The sequence below is a fragment of the Cladophialophora carrionii genome, assembly GCF_000365165.1.
Source record: "Cladophialophora carrionii CBS 160.54 unplaced genomic scaffold supercont1.3, whole genome shotgun sequence".
Taxonomy (NCBI): Eukaryota; Fungi; Ascomycota; class Eurotiomycetes; order Chaetothyriales; family Herpotrichiellaceae; genus Cladophialophora; species Cladophialophora carrionii.
In genome coordinates this window covers 2,768,367-2,790,470 of record NW_008481828.1, presented here as the reverse complement: position 1 = coordinate 2,790,470, position 22,104 = coordinate 2,768,367, and the positions used below count along the sequence as shown (strand labels likewise).

The 22,104-nt window shown below is 54.2% G+C and overlaps 7 protein-coding genes across 7 annotated transcripts; 3 read left to right on the top strand and 4 right to left on the bottom strand.

Annotated features, from left to right (window-relative positions):
* Nucleotides 1-217: 217 nt before the first annotated feature.
* G647_04420 (uncharacterized protein) lies at nucleotides 218-4,842 on the bottom strand (the record flags this gene model as incomplete). Its single annotated transcript, XM_008728764.1, has 4 exons — nucleotides 218-1,858; nucleotides 3,006-4,433; nucleotides 4,488-4,780; nucleotides 4,833-4,842. 4 exons carry the CDS (start codon nucleotides 4,840-4,842, stop codon nucleotides 218-220), a joined length of 3,372 nt encoding a protein of 1,123 aa, XP_008726986.1.
* Nucleotides 4,843-5,272: 430 nt separating this feature from the next.
* Nucleotides 5,273-6,279, top strand: G647_04419 (uncharacterized protein; the record flags this gene model as incomplete). Its single annotated transcript, XM_008728763.1, has 2 exons — nucleotides 5,273-5,405; nucleotides 5,468-6,279. 2 exons carry the CDS (start codon nucleotides 5,273-5,275, stop codon nucleotides 6,277-6,279), a joined length of 945 nt encoding a protein of 314 aa, XP_008726985.1.
* Nucleotides 6,280-7,090: 811 nt separating this feature from the next.
* Nucleotides 7,091-8,692, top strand: G647_04418 (serine hydroxymethyltransferase, cytosolic; the record flags this gene model as incomplete). Its single annotated transcript, XM_008728762.1, has 4 exons — nucleotides 7,091-7,141; nucleotides 7,202-7,252; nucleotides 7,307-7,671; nucleotides 7,729-8,692. The coding sequence occupies 4 exons, from the start codon at nucleotides 7,091-7,093 to the stop codon at nucleotides 8,690-8,692; spliced, it is 1,431 nt and encodes a 476-aa protein (XP_008726984.1).
* Nucleotides 8,693-9,089: 397 nt separating this feature from the next.
* G647_04417 (uncharacterized protein) lies at nucleotides 9,090-9,560 on the bottom strand (the record flags this gene model as incomplete). Its single annotated transcript, XM_008728761.1, has 1 exon — nucleotides 9,090-9,560. The coding sequence occupies one exon, from the start codon at nucleotides 9,558-9,560 to the stop codon at nucleotides 9,090-9,092; it is 471 nt and encodes a 156-aa protein (XP_008726983.1).
* Nucleotides 9,561-12,618: 3,058 nt separating this feature from the next.
* On the bottom strand, nucleotides 12,619-13,508 carry G647_04416 (uncharacterized protein; the record flags this gene model as incomplete). Its single annotated transcript, XM_008728760.1, has 2 exons — nucleotides 12,619-13,033; nucleotides 13,207-13,508. 2 exons carry the CDS (start codon nucleotides 13,506-13,508, stop codon nucleotides 12,619-12,621), a joined length of 717 nt encoding a protein of 238 aa, XP_008726982.1.
* Nucleotides 13,509-15,605: 2,097 nt separating this feature from the next.
* On the bottom strand, nucleotides 15,606-17,438 carry G647_04415 (uncharacterized protein; the record flags this gene model as incomplete). Its single annotated transcript, XM_008728759.1, has 4 exons — nucleotides 15,606-15,933; nucleotides 15,980-16,355; nucleotides 16,413-16,835; nucleotides 16,886-17,438. 4 exons carry the CDS (start codon nucleotides 17,436-17,438, stop codon nucleotides 15,606-15,608), a joined length of 1,680 nt encoding a protein of 559 aa, XP_008726981.1.
* A 1,701-nt stretch (nucleotides 17,439-19,139) lies between these two features.
* Nucleotides 19,140-21,977, top strand: G647_04414 (uncharacterized protein; the record flags this gene model as incomplete). The annotated part of the gene is made up of 2 exons (XM_008728758.1): nucleotides 19,140-19,449; nucleotides 19,501-21,977. 2 exons carry the CDS (start codon nucleotides 19,140-19,142, stop codon nucleotides 21,975-21,977), a joined length of 2,787 nt encoding a protein of 928 aa, XP_008726980.1.
* Between the last annotated feature and the right edge of the window lie 127 nt (nucleotides 21,978-22,104).

Here is a 22,104-nt window from a genome sequence, read left to right as displayed (position 1 = left end):
TTCGGTTTACCACAAAGGCATATGAAAATCGATGTATCGTGGTATCATCGCTACTTGGAAGCAAAGCTGGAATCATCAGAAGCAGATAGCCGCGCCCCTCCCCCTTCCACGTGGTTTGGTGTGTCTTTCACCTTTTTGGGACGCTACGTTCGTCCCAGTATCAAGGATGGACTCATTGCTAGATAACAGGTTGACATCAACCTGCCCGTGACCGTATTCATACAACGACTTGTCTCTGCGCCGTCTCATTGACCGCAAGGGCCACTGCGCATTGTGGGTTCGACTTCCTGAGTGACAAGGTGGTACCTGTGATCGCCTTGTTCTTGTCTTTTTCTGCGAGGTTCTTTCTCGGCTCTGCTTTTCCGAGGTCAAGATCCTCGTTACTGTCCTCCTTCGGAGTGGAGGTCTTCGAAGGCTGCATTTGCTGCAATGGCCAAGTCTTGGTTGGTCTCATCTGATAGTGCTGGGGCGTCGGCGTCGCATCTTCGCCTCGCAGGCTCTCAATATCCTCCGGGCCGGGACTCGGGATATTTGTAGCATTTCGGTTTTTCCGTTCCCCAACGACATCAGCTTTGTTGAACTGCGGTGCTTCCTCGCTGGTCGACTGAAACACCGATGGCTGCTCCACCAGCGGCGTTCCGCCAAATTGATCGCCCAGGCAGCGAAGAATGGCCACGAAGTATTGGTGAAGGAATGCAAAGATGTTCTCGTCACCGACAATCTCCGCGAGGCTTCGAGGTGTAGCCTGTCCAGCTCGTCGAGGGTGGCCAGCCGGGTCCATGGTTCGGGACGTCAGGAATGAAGATACGGGTGTGTAGTGCCTAGCCCCAGCTCTGTTTGCATCCGCTGACACCTTTTCCTCTCTCTCGCGTTGTCTGTCCTGATTTTTTTGAGCGGCTGTCTCGATACCTTTTGCCATGCGCTTGAATGAATCCCATAGCATCGGACAAGCTTGAAAGGCCCGACTGGCGTCTTTACCTGCGAGGGCGAGGAAAGCGTATGCACGTCGTCGGCCTCGTGCTTTTGGATCGGTCAACCGGAAGACGTATGCGATCGTATAGCCTGTGTTCGAATCGCCGAAGCAGAAGGGACCATCTGACATGCCCCGGGGAAGGAGCTCACAGGACAGCGTTCGAATAACGGATGCGCGCAGTTGCGCATAGCTCTCTGGATCAACAGGAGATTTCGCGGTAAGATAGGTTACTGTATGGTCGTGACAGTCGTCTGAATGATGAGACTGTGGGCGCGAGCTTGTCTGAGAAAGGGTTGAGGAAACAACAGACGAGCCGTAGGACGAAGATTTGGAGTCGTATGAGGCTTGAACACTGCTGTTACGTCTCTTCTTCTCACGCAGACAGACAAACTCTCTCGAACGTAGTACGGGCGGGCCTGTGTTGGCGGTACCTGCGCCATCCGCTCGCTTGCTGCCTGGCGCACCTGCAGGTAACTGCTCTGCCACAGCCCTGGGAACAGAGAAAGTGCAACTGGCGCATGTCTCGCCTTGATTACGACCATAGCGCCATTGTGGGGCACAGGTCTGTTTCTGGTCTACCGGCTGGAATAGCGGGTGTTTCTCAATGATCGGGCTTTCGGGCTCGGAATCGACATTGGTAGATGCGCCTGAGAAGTCGGTCGGCAACGTGGAGTTTGTGTCGGTTTTTCGTAAAGTTGGCGGTACGCGGAGGTCCTGTGAGGACTCCAGGGAAGAGTCGTTGACTTTGGTGTTGAAGGAATCGGTAGAGGAAGATGCTCTCAGTGGTGGTGATGGTGGCAGGCATACTGCGCACTCTAACGGAAGGACTTGTGTACAAAGGACAGACTTTGGGCCATGCGCCTCACAGAAGTGCGTGAGTGCGAGCTGCACAGACTCTGTTAGTTGCTGTTGAGCCAGAGTGAAGGGGTGGAGGGGTGGACAAGGTCATGCGGCAGCCTGGACACCATCGTGACAAAGGCGCTCGGAGTAAGCCCATGAGCATGCGTACCGTGAAATCCATTCTTTATCTCACTGCCTCGTTGCCTTTGCTTCTGTCTTCCTTCTTCGACGAACCCACAAATTGTCCTACAATCTATGTGGAGCGTTGCGCATGTTCAGAGCTGGCTGGCGGACACCTCTGGCCGGACTGAAGCCAGCCATCATCTGCTCCCAAGAAGACGGTCGGATTGCTGTCAGGTGCGACGAGTGTATACCGACTGTCGGCGCAACGATGAGGGTGAGGGAGTCGTTGAGGGGCGTTGAGAGGACGGCAAGAGCTCGTGTGCTCGTTCGAAGGCGACAAACGTAACCGACGCAACCGTGGGTCCGCAGGCGGTGGAGATGAGTGTGATTGCGATCTGAAGATCTCGAACAGCACACACTGCTACTCGGAGGGATCGGGTGCTGGGTTCGTGGTTGATGAGAACTACTGTGTAGTATGAGTGGAGGAGATTGAGGGCGACATGAGAAGATGACACTTTCCCCCTTCGCTTCTCTCACTCGGCTTCACTTTGTCATAAGTGAATCAGGCAGTGAGGCAGTGGTGTTCTAGCCTTCCTCCGTCTTGTCGCAGACCGCCACTTGCGATGGCGTCCTGGGAATCCTCCGTGGCATCCAATCAGGAGTGGAATGATGACAGGGCTTCTAGGCCGCCCGCGGAAGGCAATCGGAAGCGACGCACGCCGGTCATCAGCGGTCCTGTCATCCATTCTCCAGGCCTAAGTTGGCACGGATGGACATGCATCTGGCCGATCGGGTAGTCCGGGCCCTGCAGCCAGTATGTAGTCTTTGACGCTTCTCTTGAATGGCACAAGCCAACTCAACTGCTTTGAGTAGTGAGTTCTCCTATGTCGGCAATCAAACCTCTCGCATTGATTGTGATCGCCGGTCTGGTCCGAGTCTACTGACTTCTGCGATTGCTCGTGCCCATCTCTCGGTGCGCCCATTCCGTCCTAAACCTTCCGTCTGCGGTTGCTTTCGGTACTACAAGTGCAATACGGTAACCTTGTCGCTGAATGTCATCCACATGTACCCCAGGTCCTGTTATCAGACTGATCTCTCTGTTGGCAACGTCGATTTCCTGCACAATTGCTAGCCCCAAGCAGAAGGAATGCTGAGCTCGAAATGGGAAGAAGTTCTCGACTCCAGCATGTTCTTGCCAGCGGGGCAGGTCTTCTTCGGTCCGTCTTACTTCGCCAGATTGGAAGGTGTCTCCTAAACTGTCCGTGTTCAGCCCACTGTCTTCATTTACCAGTGTTTCAGGCTTCGGAACAGCCACCAGTGCGACAAGGCTTCCGTCCAAGGCCTCGTACGTGTCCTCAAGTGCGACATGGCCGCCTGACAAGATGATCACGCATACCAACCCCCCATCACCGCGATATGGCAGTGTCGCCGTTCGAGACGTTGTCGCCAGAATCGGTGTTTCGCTCCAGAATTGGCGCCTGGTGTGTGAGTCTTCCAGGTGGAAGTACGACTGCAACTGCAGATTGTGCTCTCGCACAGCCGGAATCCTATCAAACACCTGAACCGGCATTTGGTAAATAGCACAGTTGTCTCTCGCCGCGACTAGACGCCACGGCTCCAGATGAGGTGATGTTGGACTCGGGTCGAGGCAAACGATTTGCGTGGGCGACATCTTGTTCCAGAGCTTGCTCGCTATGCTGGGATCGACGTCGTTCAGCCACTTTGGGAGAACGATAACAACTGGCGCATTCTTCCCCCTCGGTTGGGAGTCCCTTTCAAGGTCCAGAAGATCGTACACTCTTGCAAGGTGCCAATCTGCCAGATCTATAGCGTTAATATCCCCAAGGAAATGCTGTTTCAAGACAGGATCAGTATCGGCCTTTGATGGCGGCATTAGGTGCGTAAACGGCGGGCCAAACACCAGATCGCGGACAGTTACCAGACTGATCACTCCTGGAGGCGCAAACTCCGGCGTGTTTGTGTCCAAATCCACCAAGGTGACACCCGTCATGTGTGCAGACTTGGAGCTAGTAACCTGTTTGGCAAGCAAGCGGTTTGTGATGCATCTGACCAGTGTCGAAAGTCCAGACGACCGTCTGCCGCAGATCAGGACTCTTGGTGGTGACGCAGTGTCGTAGTCTACCACATTGGCGAGCAAGGCTCTCCAAGGGTCGGTGTTCAGCTCTCTGAGGCGTCTGGGAGCTTTCAGGTCTAGCTCGAAAGAATGTCCTAGCACGTAGAATGGCGAAGCACTGTGCTTGACACCAGGTGGAGCCCACTGCACCCCGGTTCCTGCGATCGGTAGGTCGTCGATTCCATCGCTGAGAGGATCTAGTTGCAGCTCGGCGAGGCTTGTCATGGCCTCAATGGAAGGAAGTGCATGACTGCTGGGTGCATAGATACGGTAGGTGGTTGGCGAGGCTGAAAGGACTGCCCCGTAGATGAAGACTGATCCTTGCTTGACCCAAAGGACACAGGTGCCTAACACGACACACTTCTGTACCCGGTTAGGATATTGATATAGCATTCGATGCCCGGCGTAATGACATACCTGTCCTCGAGACAAGCGGATCCTGGACGAATTCCCCGGCAATTGTTCCACTTCTCTGGAAGAGCTGAATTCAACAGCAGATGCTTCAACCAAGGTCGAGAACTGGTTAGCTACCTCAATACCATCATCTTGGGATGTGCTTTCGTCGGGTTTCGTGGAGTCCGCCTTCGCAGTAACTCCCTTTTGTTCGGCATCCACTGGCTCTGCAGGTGATAGCGTACTAGATGTCGACCCAGCCGACACACTTGTCTGCAGGAGGCGCCGTCTGGCGACCGCACTGAGCCTGTGACCATCTGATGGAACGTCAGTACGGGGTCAACCCCTTTCCAACAACAGCTAACATACTCGCTTGCATGGGATTTGCGCCTGATACAAGAAGCAAAGACGGCAGAAGCTAGCCCTCTAACTCACAGCTGCCTGCAGTTTGCCACGTACACAGGCTGTGATTGATTCGGACAGAGCGCTCTACAACAGCAAGACATTGTATGTGACTTTGGTGGACATAATGCGGCAAATACAGCATACAGCACAGAGGCTCATGAATTGCCAATGACTTTTAATTGTCACTAATGCGTGCCATACTAGCGCCGGGTATAGCCGGCGCTAAACTATCATTTTCACTGCACTTGATTCGTCTTCAAACTTTTTGAGATCTCTTTGACTTTTAAATCAGACACGGAAGAAAGATCATACTCAAAATCGTCGCTTCTACCATAAAAACATTCCAGGGCAGCTGCAGTTGTGACAGAACGTTTTCAGTAAAGGAGTGCGCGTTACGGCAGAAAATGGCTCAAGCTGCGCGCTCCTATCCTCTCAGTGCTGAGCGAGTGTACGACTCTGGCGATGAAGACGAAGCCCAGGGTGTCGCGGGTCATGATGCGCTGCCGTCCAATTCGAAGACTTCTAACGGCATCAAAGGTCAGGACTGTCGAATGTTAACGCTCCATTGACCAAAGGACCATGACTGACAATTGTGACAGATGATCACGGAGACGACGACAGCAGCGAAGTGGAGGCTTCCGACAGTGAGGACGAGGAGACCGCTGAAGACGAAGACGAAAGCGAGGACGACCAAAGCGAGTCGGAAATTGGTTCAGCAGTGACGTCGGCTTCGAGCCAGAAGACACGCTCCTCGCCAACCCCAGAACTCGAAGAGACTGCCGCCAAATCCGTGCAATCCAGAGCCGCAATTCCTGCAAAACCATTCAAAGCGCCCAAGGGCTATGAACCCATTGCGCGCTCACAGTCCGACACTAGCTCAACCGTGCGTCAGTTTCACGATTTGTCGGAGAAGGAAGTCTGGCTCATCGCTGCTCCTGGTGATGTCCCCATTGACTCGATCAAGGAGTTGGCCGTCGATGCTGTCATGCGCGGTCAACCCATTATCACCCACAATGGTATCGCATACGGCATGCAGCCATTGCCATCCAAAAACGAAACAGTCTTGCTTCCTCAAGGAGTGGATGCGAGTTACCAGCAGGCGGAGAAGAAGATTGGACGTAGCTTCATCATGCGGGAGGTCAACGATCAAACCAAGGTTCCATCCCAGGAAGGTACTCCGCAGGCCTTCACTGCGACACGACCTGGCAAGCCGAAAGAAATCCGACAGCAACCTGAAGGTCTGAAGAAGCGATACACACCTCCCGGAGTCCCTGCAGGTACAGCTGCGCAGTCTGGGCGAGACGTCGAGATGGATGATGCGCCTGAACCTACTCCAGCTGTACGCCCCAAGAAAGGTACCAATGGAAAGGAGCCAAACGATAATTCCTCGGGAAAGAGGAAGCGAGGCTAGAAGTCTCCTTCTTCATCGTCCGGATCCCTCGACCCCGGGGCCAATGACCAGAACGTGCCCGGGAAGAATCCGGGGAAGAAGATCATCCTCTACTTGGAGAGGGATGACACGCCTGACTCTTCCGAAGAGGATTTCATGCAACCGACGGCCACTCCTCAGAACGAGCCCTTCATGTGCCATTGGCGAGGGTGCACCCTACGCTTCGATTGTTGCGTGGAGCTTAAGGTCAGTTCCTTCTCTCTCGAACGGTTCCAATGCAGCTGACGTCAGTCTAGGACCATGTGAATGTGAACCACGTTGGTGCTAGAAATAGCAAGGACTTCACTGCAGACTGCGCCTGGGGCAATTGCCAATACAGTGCCCCCGATGAAAAACGCGACTTCATTCACTCGCACATCACATCTCACACAACCAGCGCTATCCGCGCAGAGCTACGCGCCCGGAAGCAAAAGAGGACAATGTGACGAGCATCGTGAAGGGTGCTGGAGCATGTAGTGAAGCGCGTCATGAGGAATGAGCCCCCGGGTGATACTTTTGCCTGCTATGATTAGGCGGCGAGAGGGCGTTTGAAGGTGGAATGCAGAGCTAGCCTTGCGTTGGATGCATACAAGCATGTCGCCGGAGTGGACCCTGCCACCTGCCACCCGAAAGTGCGGGGCAGGGATTTCGCACCGCAATCAGCAAAAAAAAGTGCCCAAGAAGCTTGAAATTCCCATGACTCTTGTGACATTCCCTCTCTCGTTTTTGTGCGCCCTAACACAATTGACAGCTTCTACCACTGTACTGCGCCTGTGCTAGTAACTTAGAAATCATGGGTTCCATGGCTGCGTCCAGCTATGCCCTCTCCCAGTCTCACAAAGATGTGAGTGTCTGCTCACGCGCGCCTTTGAGGCCACAAAGCTGACATGGAGGCTTCACCCAGATGCTCGAGAAGTCCTTGGTCGAGTCGGATCCAGAGATCGCGGAGATCATGGTACTTATGCACATCCTGTCCCAAGGTCGTTCTGTATTGACGTTCTTTTCGCAGAAAAAAGAAATCAAGCGCCAGCGCGAGTCGATCATCCTCATTGCCTCTGAGAATGTCACATCCCGCGCCGTCTTCGACGCCCTTGGCTCCCCTATGTCAAACAAGTACAGTGAAGGCTACCCGGGAGCCCGCTACTATGGTGGAAACCAGCACATCGACTCCATTGAGCTCACCTGTCAATCGCGGGCTTTGAAGGCGTTCAACCTGGATCCGGAGATCTGGGGAGTCAATGTACAATGCTTGAGTGGTTCTCCTGCGAACCTGCAGGTGTACCAGGCATTGATGAGACCCCACGATCGGCTGATGGGCTTGGATCTACCGCATGGCGGGCATTTGAGCCATGGGTATCAGACGCCGCAGAGGAAGTAAGCACGGAACACAAGGACACACCAAAGAGCTGGGTGGCTGACAACAATTCACAGGATCTCCGCCGTCTCAACCTACTTCGAAACGTTCCCCTACCGAGTAAACCTCGAGACCGGCATCATTGACTACGACCGACTCGAGGAGAACGCCCTCATGTACCGCCCTAAATGCATCGTCGCAGGCACATCCGCCTACTGCCGACTCATCGATTATGCCCGCATGCGACAGATCGCAGACAAGGTCGGAGCATACCTGATCGTCGACATGGCGCACATTTCCGGCCTCATCGCCGCGGGTGTCATTCCTTCCCCGTTCGAACACGCCGACGTTGTCACCACTACCACCCACAAATCCCTCCGCGGACCGAGAGGAGCAATGATTTTTTACCGCAAGGGCGTTCGCAGCACAGACGCCAAGACCGGCAAACAAGTCCTCTACGACCTCGAGGGCCCCATCAACTTCTCCGTCTTCCCTGGCCACCAGGGAGGCCCACATAACCACACCATCACTGCGTTGGCAGTCGCATTGAAGCAAGCTGCGTCCCCGGAGTTCAAGGCATACCAGGAACAGGTGCTCAAGAACGCGAAAGCTCTCGAGTCCGAGTTCAAAGAGCTGGGATACAAACTTGTTGCAGATGGGACTGATTCACACATGGTGTTGCTCGACTTGCGCCCACAAGCCCTCGATGGTGCTCGCGTCGAGGCTGTGCTCGAGCAGATCAACATCGCGTGCAACAAGAACAGTATTCCCGGGGACAAGTCTGCCTTGACCCCATATGGTATCCGTATTGGTGCCCCAGCCATGACCTCTCGAGGCTTTGGAGAGGAGGACTTCAAGAGGGTGGCCAGATACATTGACCAGAGCATCAAGCTATGCAAGAAGGTCCAGGGTGAGCTTCCCAAGGAGGCGAACAAGCTGAAAGACTTCAAGGAGAAAGTTGCCGGCGAATCGGTCGAGGAGATCCTGAAGTTAAGACAGGAGGTGGCGGATTGGGCCTCGAGCTTCCCCTTGCCGGTGTAGACCACGGTCGAGATACCATGGAGAATGGACACTTGGCGTCGGGTCGGTCGATGGATTTTATCATGTCTTTTCCCAGATTTCAACGAACTTGGGACTTCGGTCCAGGCTGATCGGTAGCGGTAACCAGAAAAGTCTGCGTAGTATCTTCAACGATACCCTTCAGCAACCAGAAATTGCAGCGCAACCAATATAGAGCCGGTAAATAGACTTGCACCGCATGGGCAAGATCATCCGTCTTGTGCCAGCCCGCTGACGTAGCGTCGTTGCCATTCATCCCGTGTTTGGTGCGCCGCCGTAAGTGCTGTTCATTGCAACTCCAAAGACATGGTTCGCGTCTGCGCAGTAGGCCGTCGATAGAACCTGCCAGCTGCAAGTACATGCTCCGCGCGCTCGGGGCTCATCCTTCCTCGTGCTCCGTCATCTCCACATCCGCTTTCTCGCGCGCAATCGCTCCCAAGCCGCCTAACCGTGTTTTCAACGCCCTCACCGTCGCCTCCAGCTTCCGGATCTCCGCCTCCTGCTCCTCCACGGTCCTCTCCACGTCCGGCAACTCTTCCACGGCTGCACGTGCCTTTGCCAGTTTTTGCTTCAGCGGATAGATCTGGCCCGGGAGGTCTTTGAGATCGAGCAGACTCGCGCCGTTGAGAATCGAGGCGGGGATCTGCGAGCCCGCGGCGGCGGAATGGGTCTGGGACGGAAGATGCTGGGACGTGGGGGCCTGAGTCTGGGACGATTGCGAGTGTCCGTTCAGTTGCGGTTGGTGGAGCAGGTTTAAGCGTGCGAGGAGGATGTAGATGTCGGGGAGGATGGAGAAGGTCGAGGGAGAGGGCAGGGGAGGGACGTCGGGGTGAGTATGAGGTGAGGACATGGTCGAGGAGGGAGAAGAAGGTCTTAGTAGACCAATCAATTCTGTGGAAGGTGTCTTTTAAGGTAGCAGATCAGTCGTCGGCGGCAGCAATTTGGAAGTGCCGGAAGATCATCTCCGCAGGACGGGGCCGGTGCAGCCTTGCCAGCCTCGTGAAATGTGCAAGGCTGAGCGGGTACGAGATACAGGGACCACATCTACAGAGTACACAGTACCGGGTACACGACCGAGACCCTGCACGGCGGCACGACCTCGGTACGTAGTAATTGGCATCTCCATCTTCATCCTTCTCGACTCCTACTCCATATCAACAATGGTATATAACTGGGTACATTTGCCGGCGGAATTTGGTCAATGCCAGATTTCGTTGGATGCGTGCGGCCGCTTGCCCTCTTTCCCACCTCGGCAATCCATCCTTCAGCCGCGCTTCTCGACCTCGGGGTGAATCGTCCTTCGGTTCCTTTTGTGCCAAAATAGTCTCCCAGACTCAGACTTGCAGCTTGTATTCCCCGTCAATCACGGGGCCAACCTGCGATCACTGCGCGGCGTGAAGTCCTTGAACTCGGAATGAGCGTTCGCAGCACGATAGTTTACACACCGATGCCGCTCACAGGCCGCGTGTCCGAAAGGCGTTCAGTGGGAGTCGACCGGGGTCCCCTCATCGCTGAAGTCACCGGTTTTATGAGTAAAGCAGCGCAGAGCAGAGCAAAGCAATCCGATTGACCTGCTGGTTGGACAGGGTGCTTTGTGTTCATGTGCCTGCATTTTGCGGAGCGATCCTCGCGGGAGCCATATTCGCGACTAGCATCAAGCGCAGAGGGCATCTACCAGGAGAGGCAATCTACGGGCGAATTACGCAGGACCTGTCTACTGGGTATGCGTAGTACTCGTACCGTCGTGTAGTACGAGTACAGTCCACCACATACCCTCGGCTAGATCTCTGAAAAAGGGGATTATGCCGGCCACCGGAAGACTCGTACTGATTATCGACAGGTGGAAGCCGATCGAGGATTTCTTTTCCCTCCCGAATATTCGATCTCGGCGTCTGGTGCTAGGATGCGCATTCCGCCTACGTACGGAGCATGCGTGCCCGCAAAACTCTGTCCTCTATTGTGATTCTCAATAAAGGCCCGGCACGGCATGCAATCCCGCGGAAGCGACATGAATGTGATGCGTGGACCACGACTATTTGCACCAACACATGCATCGTGATGGTGGTGAGCGATCTCTCTGCAATGAGAGATCTCAACAATTCAACGCCATGCGAACGCTCCCTCCCTCTTTCAATCCCACGTCCTCCCACCCAATGTCCATGCCGCAGGATCGCCGATGCCAACTCAACAGATATAACTTACTTCACCGCTTCATCTTCCACAGCGAGCCATTCAGCGACGGGCCAACAATCCTCTATCGCATCACGGCGTCCGTGGTTGGGAAGTTACCCCCCGCGCTATCTAACACAACAACAATATTCACGCCAAGTGACGAGAAGGACCTCCGAAATGCATCCTCGTCGTGCATGGCTGTACTCGTCCGACTAAAGTACCCAGTATAGTGGCGCGTACCTAGTGGATCGCGTCCTCCTCGGTGTCGAGTTCCGAATACCGAGACCTGCGCGGAGACTGACTCGTCGTCGCCTTCGTTGCACCCCACGAATACGAGTAATTATCGCGAGATAACCCGAATCACTCCCCATGCGGCATATACGTGACAATCGTACGGCCTGTAGACTGTGGACCGTGTGCCGCGATTCTGTGTCTTGAATTCTACGATACTCATAATGTGTACTGAGGAAAAGTAGAGTACGTACCTTGATGCCCCTCCACCGGACGACGACAGGACATTTTGTTCCATCCTCGATCGTCCTTTCGATCGCCCGCCCGCTCGCTTGATCGCGTCCTGGTATCCACAAGCCGGCCATCTACCCGACTGCGTGGCTGTAAAGTACGAGTCTCCGCCCGAAAGCAAATTTCTTTGCAGGTTAATTAGGTTTGTGACTCATGACTCACTCACTGACAGCACCCACAGACATGTAACGCCAATCACACCGATACGAGGTACATGTAACTCGTAGCTCGTACTACCCTGCAGTTACCCACTACGGAGGTAGTGGTTCCATAACATCCGATCCGGCCACATCCTCGTACCTCTAATGGGATTGAAAACCCTAAAGCGGTTGCATTCGAGGGATCGTGGATCGTGGATCGTGAATCCATTCGAGTTACCAAGAACCTGACATACTACTCGTACTACTCGCACATACTACCTACTGTAAGTACATACCACGGTACGAGTACTACATACCACATATGCAGGAGTACGGAGCCAGTATTGCGCAAAATTCTCAAACCCAACTTCCTACCCGCGCACTACTCGTACAAGGCTCGCCCTGCGTGTGTCCACAGTACATGGTTAAAGTACTCGGACAATTCCTCGTACGAGGAAGCCCGCTGAACATTCTGGAAGAGAAGAGGGGTCTCGTCTCTGGATTAGGCGAAGATTTTTGAATTTTCGGTGGGCCGTACCGAATACGGAGTACGAGTACCTAGGTACTCCGTTCTCTGTCACGTCTGTCCACTGCAATGCGAAGAAAAGTCCAACTTTTTAAGATTTGTATTGCGCTCGTACATACTTACCTACCTAGGTACCTTAGTACTGCGTGTACGGAGTACGAGGCGAGGACCAAGCCCCGACTGACCCGTCACGCCCGTTTACTTTACTCGTATTGGAAGTGTTACCCGATCTGGAAGGGGTGCGTCGGGCAGTGCTGTTTTGACACGTACTAGGTACAGTAATGATCCCTGTCGGTGAGTCCACGTGCTGTGTGCTGTTGTGCCGTGTGCCGTGCGCTGTGTGCCGTGAGCTGGCTGTCTTACTTTTCCACGGCTGTGTAGCGATTCACACCACGGCGCCTGGGAAGTCGTCCAGGTTCGACTTGTGGTGGTTGCGCGTGCTCAAGCGGACGGTATGTCGAAGAGACGTGGAAGCATGAATTGGAAATCACTGGCTTTGCTTTGAGAATGGATCTCCCATTTTCATGCAGTCTACTGTTTGACTGCTACTAGTATCTATCTGCCAGCTTGGAATCTGGTTCCTCCGCATATCCGTCGTCCGTCTTTCTCCTTAATAGGATCTGAACGACAGGATCGCAAAGATCCGGTTTTCGACGGTTCCCTTGAGCAGATCGAACAGGGACACAGGTGTAGAGCACAAAGCTCCTCCAATAGCCTGTGTGGACCATTCGATTGCCCAGAGTCCTCGTCTGCCACCCGTCAATGTCCTCCCCCGTCGTCGTCAGTCCGTCTTCCATCTCCTCCGCCATGTGTGGTCTTCGAGGTAAATTGTCAGCCATAATATGGGGACATCTCAGAAGATCCATCTTCCGTCGCGAAGCCGTAGCTTTACTGCCTGTTTCAGAGACCGTCTGGTGGTCTTCAGTTTGGGGGGTATCGTTGTTGAACCGGTAAGAAAAGACGCTAACAATCAAGTCGTAATCGTATCAAAGTCCGTAAGATGAGAAAGCCAAAGGAGTAGAGTGCAAAGCCTCATCCAATAGCCTGTGGCTCTTCATCTCGAGGGCCTTCGCGATGGCGTCCGCGTTAACGTCAGTTCTTCCTCCCCGTCGTCGGACTCTAAGGGAAACCCGTACTCATCGACGAGTTCCCTTTGCGCCACCGACGTCCGTCGTTGCTGCTGTGATGATTTCCGTTCTTGGGGGAGCAGGTACTTGTCTTCTGTCGGTGATGTTTGAAGTTCTCGCTCCGTTCGGGCGATCTCTTGGAGAAGCTGTTCTAGTAGGTGGCCGTGGCTGAGTGATAGCCTGAGATCCTCGCGGACTGTCTTGTCCGAGGTCTTTCTTCGTGCTGTTTCGGCCAGATGGAATGTTTCTTCGCGTGACAGTCGCCGACTCTGGGTGAGATCACGTGAAGGCGGTCTGCTGAGCGGCGCCATGATGGAGAGAGGCATGTTTGCGCTGGGTAATGAGATTTGGTGTAGTTGATTGTTGTGCTATTGAGACTACAGAGACACGTGGGATGTGCTTGCTTCTATGTCCACGGAAGATTTTCGCGGTGGATCCTGGTTGTAGGAAAATTTCGGTGTAAGATGGCGGTGGGTTGCAGTATGTATTGTAGAATCGTGGAAGCCTCGCTGTGACATGTGAAGGCTGAAACTCGGATGAACCTTTGTCGTCACGAAGGCAAGCACCGAGCAGGGGTGTGTGGCTGCTTTCGTAATGGGCGGTCGAAGGCAAAACGTTTCCGAGCGAGTCGTTGCTGCTGGTCCGTTGTGTGGAACAGATTTTCTCTGATGGAAAGAAGTTTTCCTGTGGACCAGCACGAGGTTGCAATTGTATATATCACTTAGCCTGCAGATTAGTTTAATGGGTGCCTGAGTCACCGTCTGATGTTATCCCCGTGGAAACACTCCTTCTCCACCGTCCGTGAGCATGTTGCGCCGCGTATTCGTTAGGCTGGCTTTGACTAAACCCGTGAGTGCGCCGGCCGGAGGAAACACCAAAGGGCCCGCAGACCAGATGCACACGGGCGTAGGGCGCGGTCGTGGTCAGCATAACTGTGTCCGATCTGGTAGAAACAGTCCGTCGGGCAAATCAGCACAAGCCATTTGACTCATGCCTAGCGACACCAAGCGTGGCAGGGCAAAAGATTGGCTGATGCCTTCTGGCGTTATGCGGAGGCAGAAGGGAAAAGGCATTGAATTGGGCCGGTCGGCAGCAACTTGCCGTTGAGGAAACCTTGTGCTTTCGAGCCCTTGCTTGGCTGTCGCGACCTTCGCCGCATGGGGACGGGGAGTGCGCTGTCCTGGATCCGAGGACTGAGTCCGAGGACACTGGACGGAGATACGCTGGGACGTGCTTCGGCCGACCTCGACGACACCCCTGCGAGCTGCGCTCGTATAGGAGTTTACGGGGTACGCGCCCTCTGCCTGCCGCTTACCGTGGCTTATCACCGTTATGGGCGCTGAGTTGCGACATGCACCCAAGCATCACTTTAACATCGACATGTACGCCCTGCGCCCTCTCGTCGACGTGTCTTCTATGCCAGTTTGAACAGGCATACTCCGTACTGTGTACGCACATCGGAACGATATACGCAATGCATTCGATCTCCTCCCGCGGCCTGTCATAGTCTCGTAGCCAGGTTGCGAAATTTCACAGCCTGTTGTACGACATGTCGAGCCCATGTCTGCATGCTCGATGAATGATTCCGTCGGATCCTGGACGGTCGGAGCGTCAGACTCAGCCGGCCGCGGTGCGCTTCGAAATCCAGATTGCGGACCAATGCTGCGACTTCGGGCCCGGGGCCTTGATTACAGTATCTGATCTTGGCCACGTCCTTGGTGTCCTCAGGCGCCGGGGTCCAGACTCTCCGACTCATAAGCAGCACGACCACGCACAACAGAAGCCGGGACACTTCCAACGTTATCGTTGGCGACTTCACCCCCGAAGGACAGGGTGGCAGTCAGATGACACGACGATGCACTGGGGTTGTGCTTGCCACGTACTGTACGATGCCACCCGCCTCGCGTTCTTCATCACGAATCGGGAAGTCATTGCCCTAACGTTATGGTCATTGGCGGTTGCAAACAGACTCTCGCGGCCTCTCATCACCCCCGGATTTACGCGTAACCCTCAACGAGCCCCCTGCCCGGATGCCGCGACGACCCCAGCCGCACATTGCGCACATCGCGAACGGCGTATTCATGGCCCAGACTTAGGCGTCCCTATTTATATGCTGCGGCACGGGATCTTAGGAGAGCCCGACTGGGTCCTAACCTTGGCCTGAAGTCCTGCATATTTGTGGATGCGGCCCGTCTGCACAGCACAGCAACAAGCAGGCTCAAATCTGCTAAAGCATGTCCTGGATCATGTAACCATGAAAGGTCTAAAACTCCACTGTTCCCGCAACGTGGATTTATCTCTATCAGGCTCACGCCGTCAGGGGCTCGTGCTGCATCCATCATGCATCATGACCAGGTGAGTTAATCAAATATTGAAAATCCTTCTTGTCGACAAAGCAGCTCGATCGCTCACATCTTGGCGTGCTTCTTGACAGCTTCGCCATCATCACCATGGCTTCCGCCACGATTTAATGGTCGACCCTGGCTGATGATGCTTGCGCGACGTTCTTTTGCAGCCTCCTCTCGTTTCAGGAACCTCTCTTGCTCCCTTCTGCTCTTCTTCAAGTCCACGAAGAAGAACAGGAGCAAGAAACTCAACAGGCTCAGACCGAAGAGGAAATAAAACGGCAGACTGTTGTTGCCCTTGGGATCCGCATCGATGATGGCGCTGCTCACGATTGGGCCAATGAATGCGCTGGTCTTGCCCATGATCGAGTACAGACTGAAGAACAAGAACCTGGGGTTGTCAGCCATGCTCGTGGGATCAGGGCGGGCACGCTCACTCTTTCCCTCGTGGTGTCACTTCGGATATCATCGTCTGGGAATACGCGTACCATTGGCACACAAACAGCCCATAGAAGGTTTGATACACCCAAAATTCCCATTCGTTGTGAAAGCCGAATTTCTGCGTCCAAATACCAATCATGCCCCAGCCATCGAGGATCACAATACCGATCATGACCGCGTCGAACATGACCTTGGTGCTAAGGCCGAATCGTTTTTGGATGAGCCAGTACGCAAGGATGCCGGCGCCCTGAGCAGCGATACCCACAATGAGCAGGTAAGTTAGCGTAAGGGTGTCGTACGCGACAACCGAGTTCTGAAGAGTGGCGATCACCGTAACTGTTGTATTCAATGAGTCTCCCAGCAGAAAATAGCCTGGAGGATGCTGTCAATCAACGATGCTCGATACACCCCGTGTGCAAGTACACTCACCGACGAGATACAGCAAACTCTGCTTCAGCTCCCATATCTGGACCAGAGCGCGCCAGATATTCCAGAAGCCGACACTGATGATGTTCTTGCCCGGCGGGAGTGGCTGTCCAGGCCGTCTCTTCTCAAGGATGAACCAAGGGATGGAAAGCACGATCCAAACACCGGTGGCATACGCAATGAGCACCGAAAGACCCCAAAGATTGTTCGCCGCACTGTCTCGGACGTGCAGCGCGAAAAGTATGCCAACCAGGATGGCCAGAATCACGATTTCTCCGGCGCTCTGCATGATGAAAGCAACATTGTAGATGCGGTTCCGCTCCATCATGTCCGCAAAGTCGTAATCTTCACGTGTGATTTCGCTGTTCTCATACTGTTCGGCCTTTTCCCGCATTTGGGGCGTATTCCTCGCCAGACCGGGAAACGCTGAGCTTTCGTCAGTATCGGAGAGGAAGTCATTGACAGCTTTTGCCTACCAGCAGTCCAAAAGGTGAGACTCATCTGGTACGCGATTAAGCCAACCATATAGAGCCCAGTCGCAGCCGGCCATTTCTCCTGCGTGTGAACCCCTAACCAACCAAAACCCAGCGCAAAAGCCACAATCGACCAGAAAATCAGAATGTAAGGTCTCCATCGTCCATAGTCGGCCATCGAACCAATCAATAGAAAGAGGACCACCTGAATTGCAAATGATATTCCGTTCGCGAGCAAGACTATACTATTGATCGTTCGAAACGCCCCCAGGAATTGCAATCTCTCGCTGTCACCGGCAGCCTCATAGAGCAGGTCTTGGAACGCGGTCGGCGCAAAATTGAACAACGTCAAGCCATTGTTGCCAATGTAGTAGGCGTAATATGCCCACACTTCCCACTTGGAAGTCTCGTATTTCGGATCAAATTGATCTGGTGCAACCGGGTGTTCCTCGTCGAAGGTGTTGCCGTGAGAGGGTACGACCTCGATATCCTTCTTTGGATCTTCTGCCTCTGGCCCTGTGGCTGCCGCAATGATCCCGGCATTGGCGACCGACATGTTGAATGGTGGAGAGGCTGAAGATTCGCCTCAGCCCTACCACAATCTTTTGAACTGCAGAAAATTGTAAAACTATATAATGAATTTTGAGGCCAGGGACCAATGTTGGTCTTGTCCCCCATGATGGCCATGCTGATAGGATGGATATGACGAATAGCTTGAACGGCTCCAAAAAAGCAAGGCAAAGCGACGTAGTGATTGCTGCTGCGGCTGTCAGTGGTCACTCCGCGAGGATTGCCCCTCTCTGGTTAAGTCAGTGGTAGAAATTTCAGCAGTCAGAGTCGTAGCGGGCGAAGAGAGCGGGCACAAAAACCGACAAGATGGCGTCACATTCAATTGGCGGAGCGCCAATTGGTCCGTCGAGGAGACTACAGATAAGCTTCGTTGGCCGTCTCTTGAAGAGCTTGATCGCCTCTCGGCTGCCCAGCGAGCGTAGAATGAGAATCGGGCAGCATTGTGATCCTTCGCGCTTGAAGTATTGAGCGGCTCATACTCATACCGAGGAAGCCTTCGTGCCTAGATTGGAGTAGTATCTTTACCGGTGACAGCACGGTGAAACTCGTATGCAGCTGGCTGCCACTTGGAAAGCTCCGCAGCAGAAAAGCGTGCCAGCGCCGGCGACTCGAGGCATGATCGAGACGCAGAATCCCATTTCGTTGCAATCGCAGCGTCACGTGACTCATATTCCCGAACGAGTTGATCCGGGCCGGTTGAGGCGGAGCTCCGCCGGACATACGTCATTGATTGGGGTGGTGTCATCAGTCACGTGATAAATTGTCCGCATAATTGCTAATCACCAAATGAAGACCAGTTTCCAGAACATGAACTCCGACCACGAGGTAGCGCCGCCAACCTTACAACTTGACTTCGAGATCGATGATGGCGCCATATGCAGGAACCCTTTTCCGCCGAAAGCAGCAATCGGCGGCTACTGCAGACAGTAATGCTGGGCTACAAATCGTGTATTCCTGAGATCGAAGAGCTCTTCCAGATTTGGGCACACTGCAGAGATCAACACGCCGCCGAACATTCTGGCCACGCCGCAGTACGACGGCGTGCTCACGGATATGTTTCAGCGGCCTGCCAGTATGGACATCACAATTGGGTAGGTCGAAAATTGAATCGACGATTGGATGCCGGGCAGTGTTCGAGATTCTTTGGCCGAATGTCGATCCCTTCCCAATGGCCAGATCTCGACGCACCCTGAACGAAGCGGCGCTCAAAGGGGGATGGGCCTGGACGCTGACCTTGGCACGCGCTTGTGCCTCATCGCGATTCCACCTGCGCCGTCCGATCTGTGTGCCCGTTCCCACCGTACGCATAAGGCTCTAGCGATCGAGCCAAACAAATACTTCGCTGCTGCCATTTCCGCGCACCACTTACCGGTCACTCCACAGGGAACATGGCATCTGCTACTCCTACTGCGCAGGAATCATGCCATCCTGCTTCTCATATCTTACCGAACCTTGCCGAGACTGTCTTCGACCGCGCAACTCCTTCTCGCAGCGTTCTCGCATTAAGCTCCCCCTGCGACGACCTTGCTTACCACGCATCAATACACCAAAATCCCAAGAAGCGTAGGGAACCTGTTCAGGAGAACACCGATCGACCCACTCGACAGGCTTAGCGAACGCCACGTGAACCAGCATCATTCAAAGAACCGAAGACTTCTTCACCACGGCGAAGGAGCGATGCCTCAACATGCTCAACTCGAAGATAACATCGACCACGTCACCTAAGAGGCCCTTCTCTGCAATCAGCACAAGCCACCCTCGCCGCTCCAATCCGTCGCAATCCAAGTCGCTCCCGAAGCACAAGAAAGTAAAGATTGAGCAGAATTCAGATGGCTCTGGGGCGCGCACACTGTCGAGGGAGGGGCAGACCTCGCCAAATCTCCCGCTGGGCGAAAGCCGGGATTCCAGTAGTGATCAGAGCGCCGCGAAGTGGTTTGCAAGCAAGAACGAGAATGTGGCGGACTCCCAGGACAAGATAGACACCAACGAAAGTACAAGTACGCAGGTCCTTGCCTTGATTGCCCGCCTGCCTTGCTGATGTGCCATAGCCGAGTCGCCTTTCTATCTCGCCCGTCAGAGTAGTTCCCACCCACCTAACAATCTCCGCTCGCACAATGGGGAGAGCTTTGGCCCAAAGGCGAGAGATGACACCGAGAATGATGAATTGCGAGGGGTCATTGACGATCTGACTGTGGAAAATAAGAAGCTGAAGACCGTTCTCAGAAGCTGGCACAGCCGGACCAGCCCACCGAGCAGCAACCCGGACCGCGTCTTTGAGGTTCGAATGCATGGGTTGCCCGCCGAGAAGAAGAGAGAACTGGAAGACATATTGATGAAATTCGCAACCCGTTTGGGGGACTCGCCATCACACCAGAGCTCCTCTGTCCCGGTGGAAAAGTCGACTTCGAGTGCCGGCTATGCAACGGAAGCACCCCAGAAAGCCCACCAAGACCCGACCCCGGCTGACTCTGGCTACGCGTCTGTGTCGATGTCAGGTGGCAACTCGATTTCACAAGTCGGTGGTCTCAAGTTCGGGGACCGTACGCCAGTGTCGAAGAGCAAGAAGGACACAGACATCCAGAACTATTTGTATGACATCCCGGACTCGCTGCTCCCTCGGGAGACAGTTTCCGTCAGTGAGAACGCGAAGATGCAGATGGTGGTACAACGACTGGAGCATTTGTTCACCGGCAAGAGAGCAGCACCGGGGGAACACAGTCTGCCTCTTCAGCAGCAGCAGATATCTCGCTCCGCGGCCAAGGCTGATCGACGAGAAGACCGGAGACTCAACCGGGCTTCGAAAACAGAAGGTCTGCGTGAAGCTCACATCCTGCCTCCGGACACCAAAATCAACCTGGACGCTGTTGAGGCTGGTGGTCAGCGATCGACAGACCCTACTGCAATCGAAACACCTGAACGCCCGGCGTCTCCAGATCAACGTCCGGCGTCTCCCGATCAGCGTCCCACCCGACCATTGGATCTCGACATACAACGTGCCCAAGTTGCTTCAGACAACATTGACTACCTTCGCCATCTGGGACTGTCGTCGCCGCATTTCGAAGACGATACTGAAGCCAAGGATCAACCCTGGATGTATCTCAACCTGCTAGTCAGCATGGCTCAATTGCATACATTTAATGTGACTCCAGCATTTGTACGCAAAGCGGTGAAACAGTTGAGTACGAAATTCGAGTTGTCGAAAGATGGACATAAGATCCGTTGGAGGGGCGGTGCCGCCGGAGCCGCATCTTCGAGTCAAGAGAGTCCAGAGTCGGTACCACACCGCGCGTCGGATGATACCGGCGACGATGGAGGACGCCGAAGCGGGAGAAGCACTGCAAGCACAACAAATAATCTATCCGTGTCGGTCTCGGACCATAGGGTTCCCCAAACCAAGTCGAGCACCGCCTCCAAGATGCTTAACTCGACGACGAACTCCTCGAATCCCGCAAACGTTCAAACATCGACGACGATGTCCAAATCGACGCCGACTTCGGCTTTCAACTATAAGCCCGTTGTCTTCCAGCAGCGGAGACCGCTTCTGAAAGCCAGGGAGTCATACCTCGATTCTTCCAGCTCGTATGACGGTCTTTCGCCGGACTCGAGTGGCATAGCCCATGCCCTAGGCCGGTCAAGCCTTAAAGCCAACGAGGATGCGTACGAGGGCTACATAACTTTCTTCTCAAACCCTTATTTCTTCACGGATTTGAGTGGTGACAAGTCCCCCATTGCTGAGAAGGGGAGCACTCACAAAATGTTTTCAGATGCTTTGGGAATTGTCAGGAAAGAAGGCCCAGTTGTCGACGACGCTCTACGAGATGCAAGGGCTTGCTACTTTCTGAGTCCACGTCCTTCAAAGCGTACTAGTTGGCCTTCGAATATTCCTGATGTCGAGATGCCAGTGACACCCATCACGAGCGCAGGTGAGTACGAGACCCAGCCGATGGAGCTTGAGGCTTCTGGTGTCGGAGGAGTCCGCCCCGAAGATAATTTTGCCATCGACGTTCGCATCGCCAGGATCAGAAACCTAGACGGCAGTGGAGGCGGGAAGGGGAAAAAGGGTGACCGACCTGCTGCACGGTACGAGTACCGTGTGGCAGAATGCAGTACGCTCACCCTTCAACCCTCTCGTCTACCCCCACCCAGCTATGTCTTCTTCATGACAAGTTCCTCGTCCGAGGCGGAAAAGGGTAACCTCTACGACGATGATGACAGTGAAGAGCTATCGGAAGAGGAGAGTTCGCCGGCACCGGCTGGATTTCTCTGGCAGTGGTCGTCCAGCTCCAACGATCGGCCAGGCGGCGACGACGATGCTTCTGAGGCGAGCTCGTCACTTGGTGTGCTCGAGGCAGCCCGGGCGAGGGTTTTGCCCGGGACTGCCAATGAGACTCGAGGCGCCACGAGTGGTAGTCTCGCTGCTACTGCGGGTGCGAGTTGGAGTGCTGCTTCGAATGCGGCCGATGCCGATCTTGATATAGCTCAAGACTTGGATGACACATCGGTGGACTCGATGCTCGTTGATTAAAAGCTTTTGTCGATGTTCAATGGTGGCTATGGTTTGCAGATATTATGGATGGATCAGGATTTAGATCCGTGTAAAATGTGAAATTGGTCTCCTGTTTGGATAGCATGGCGTTGGTGGATTGACCTTG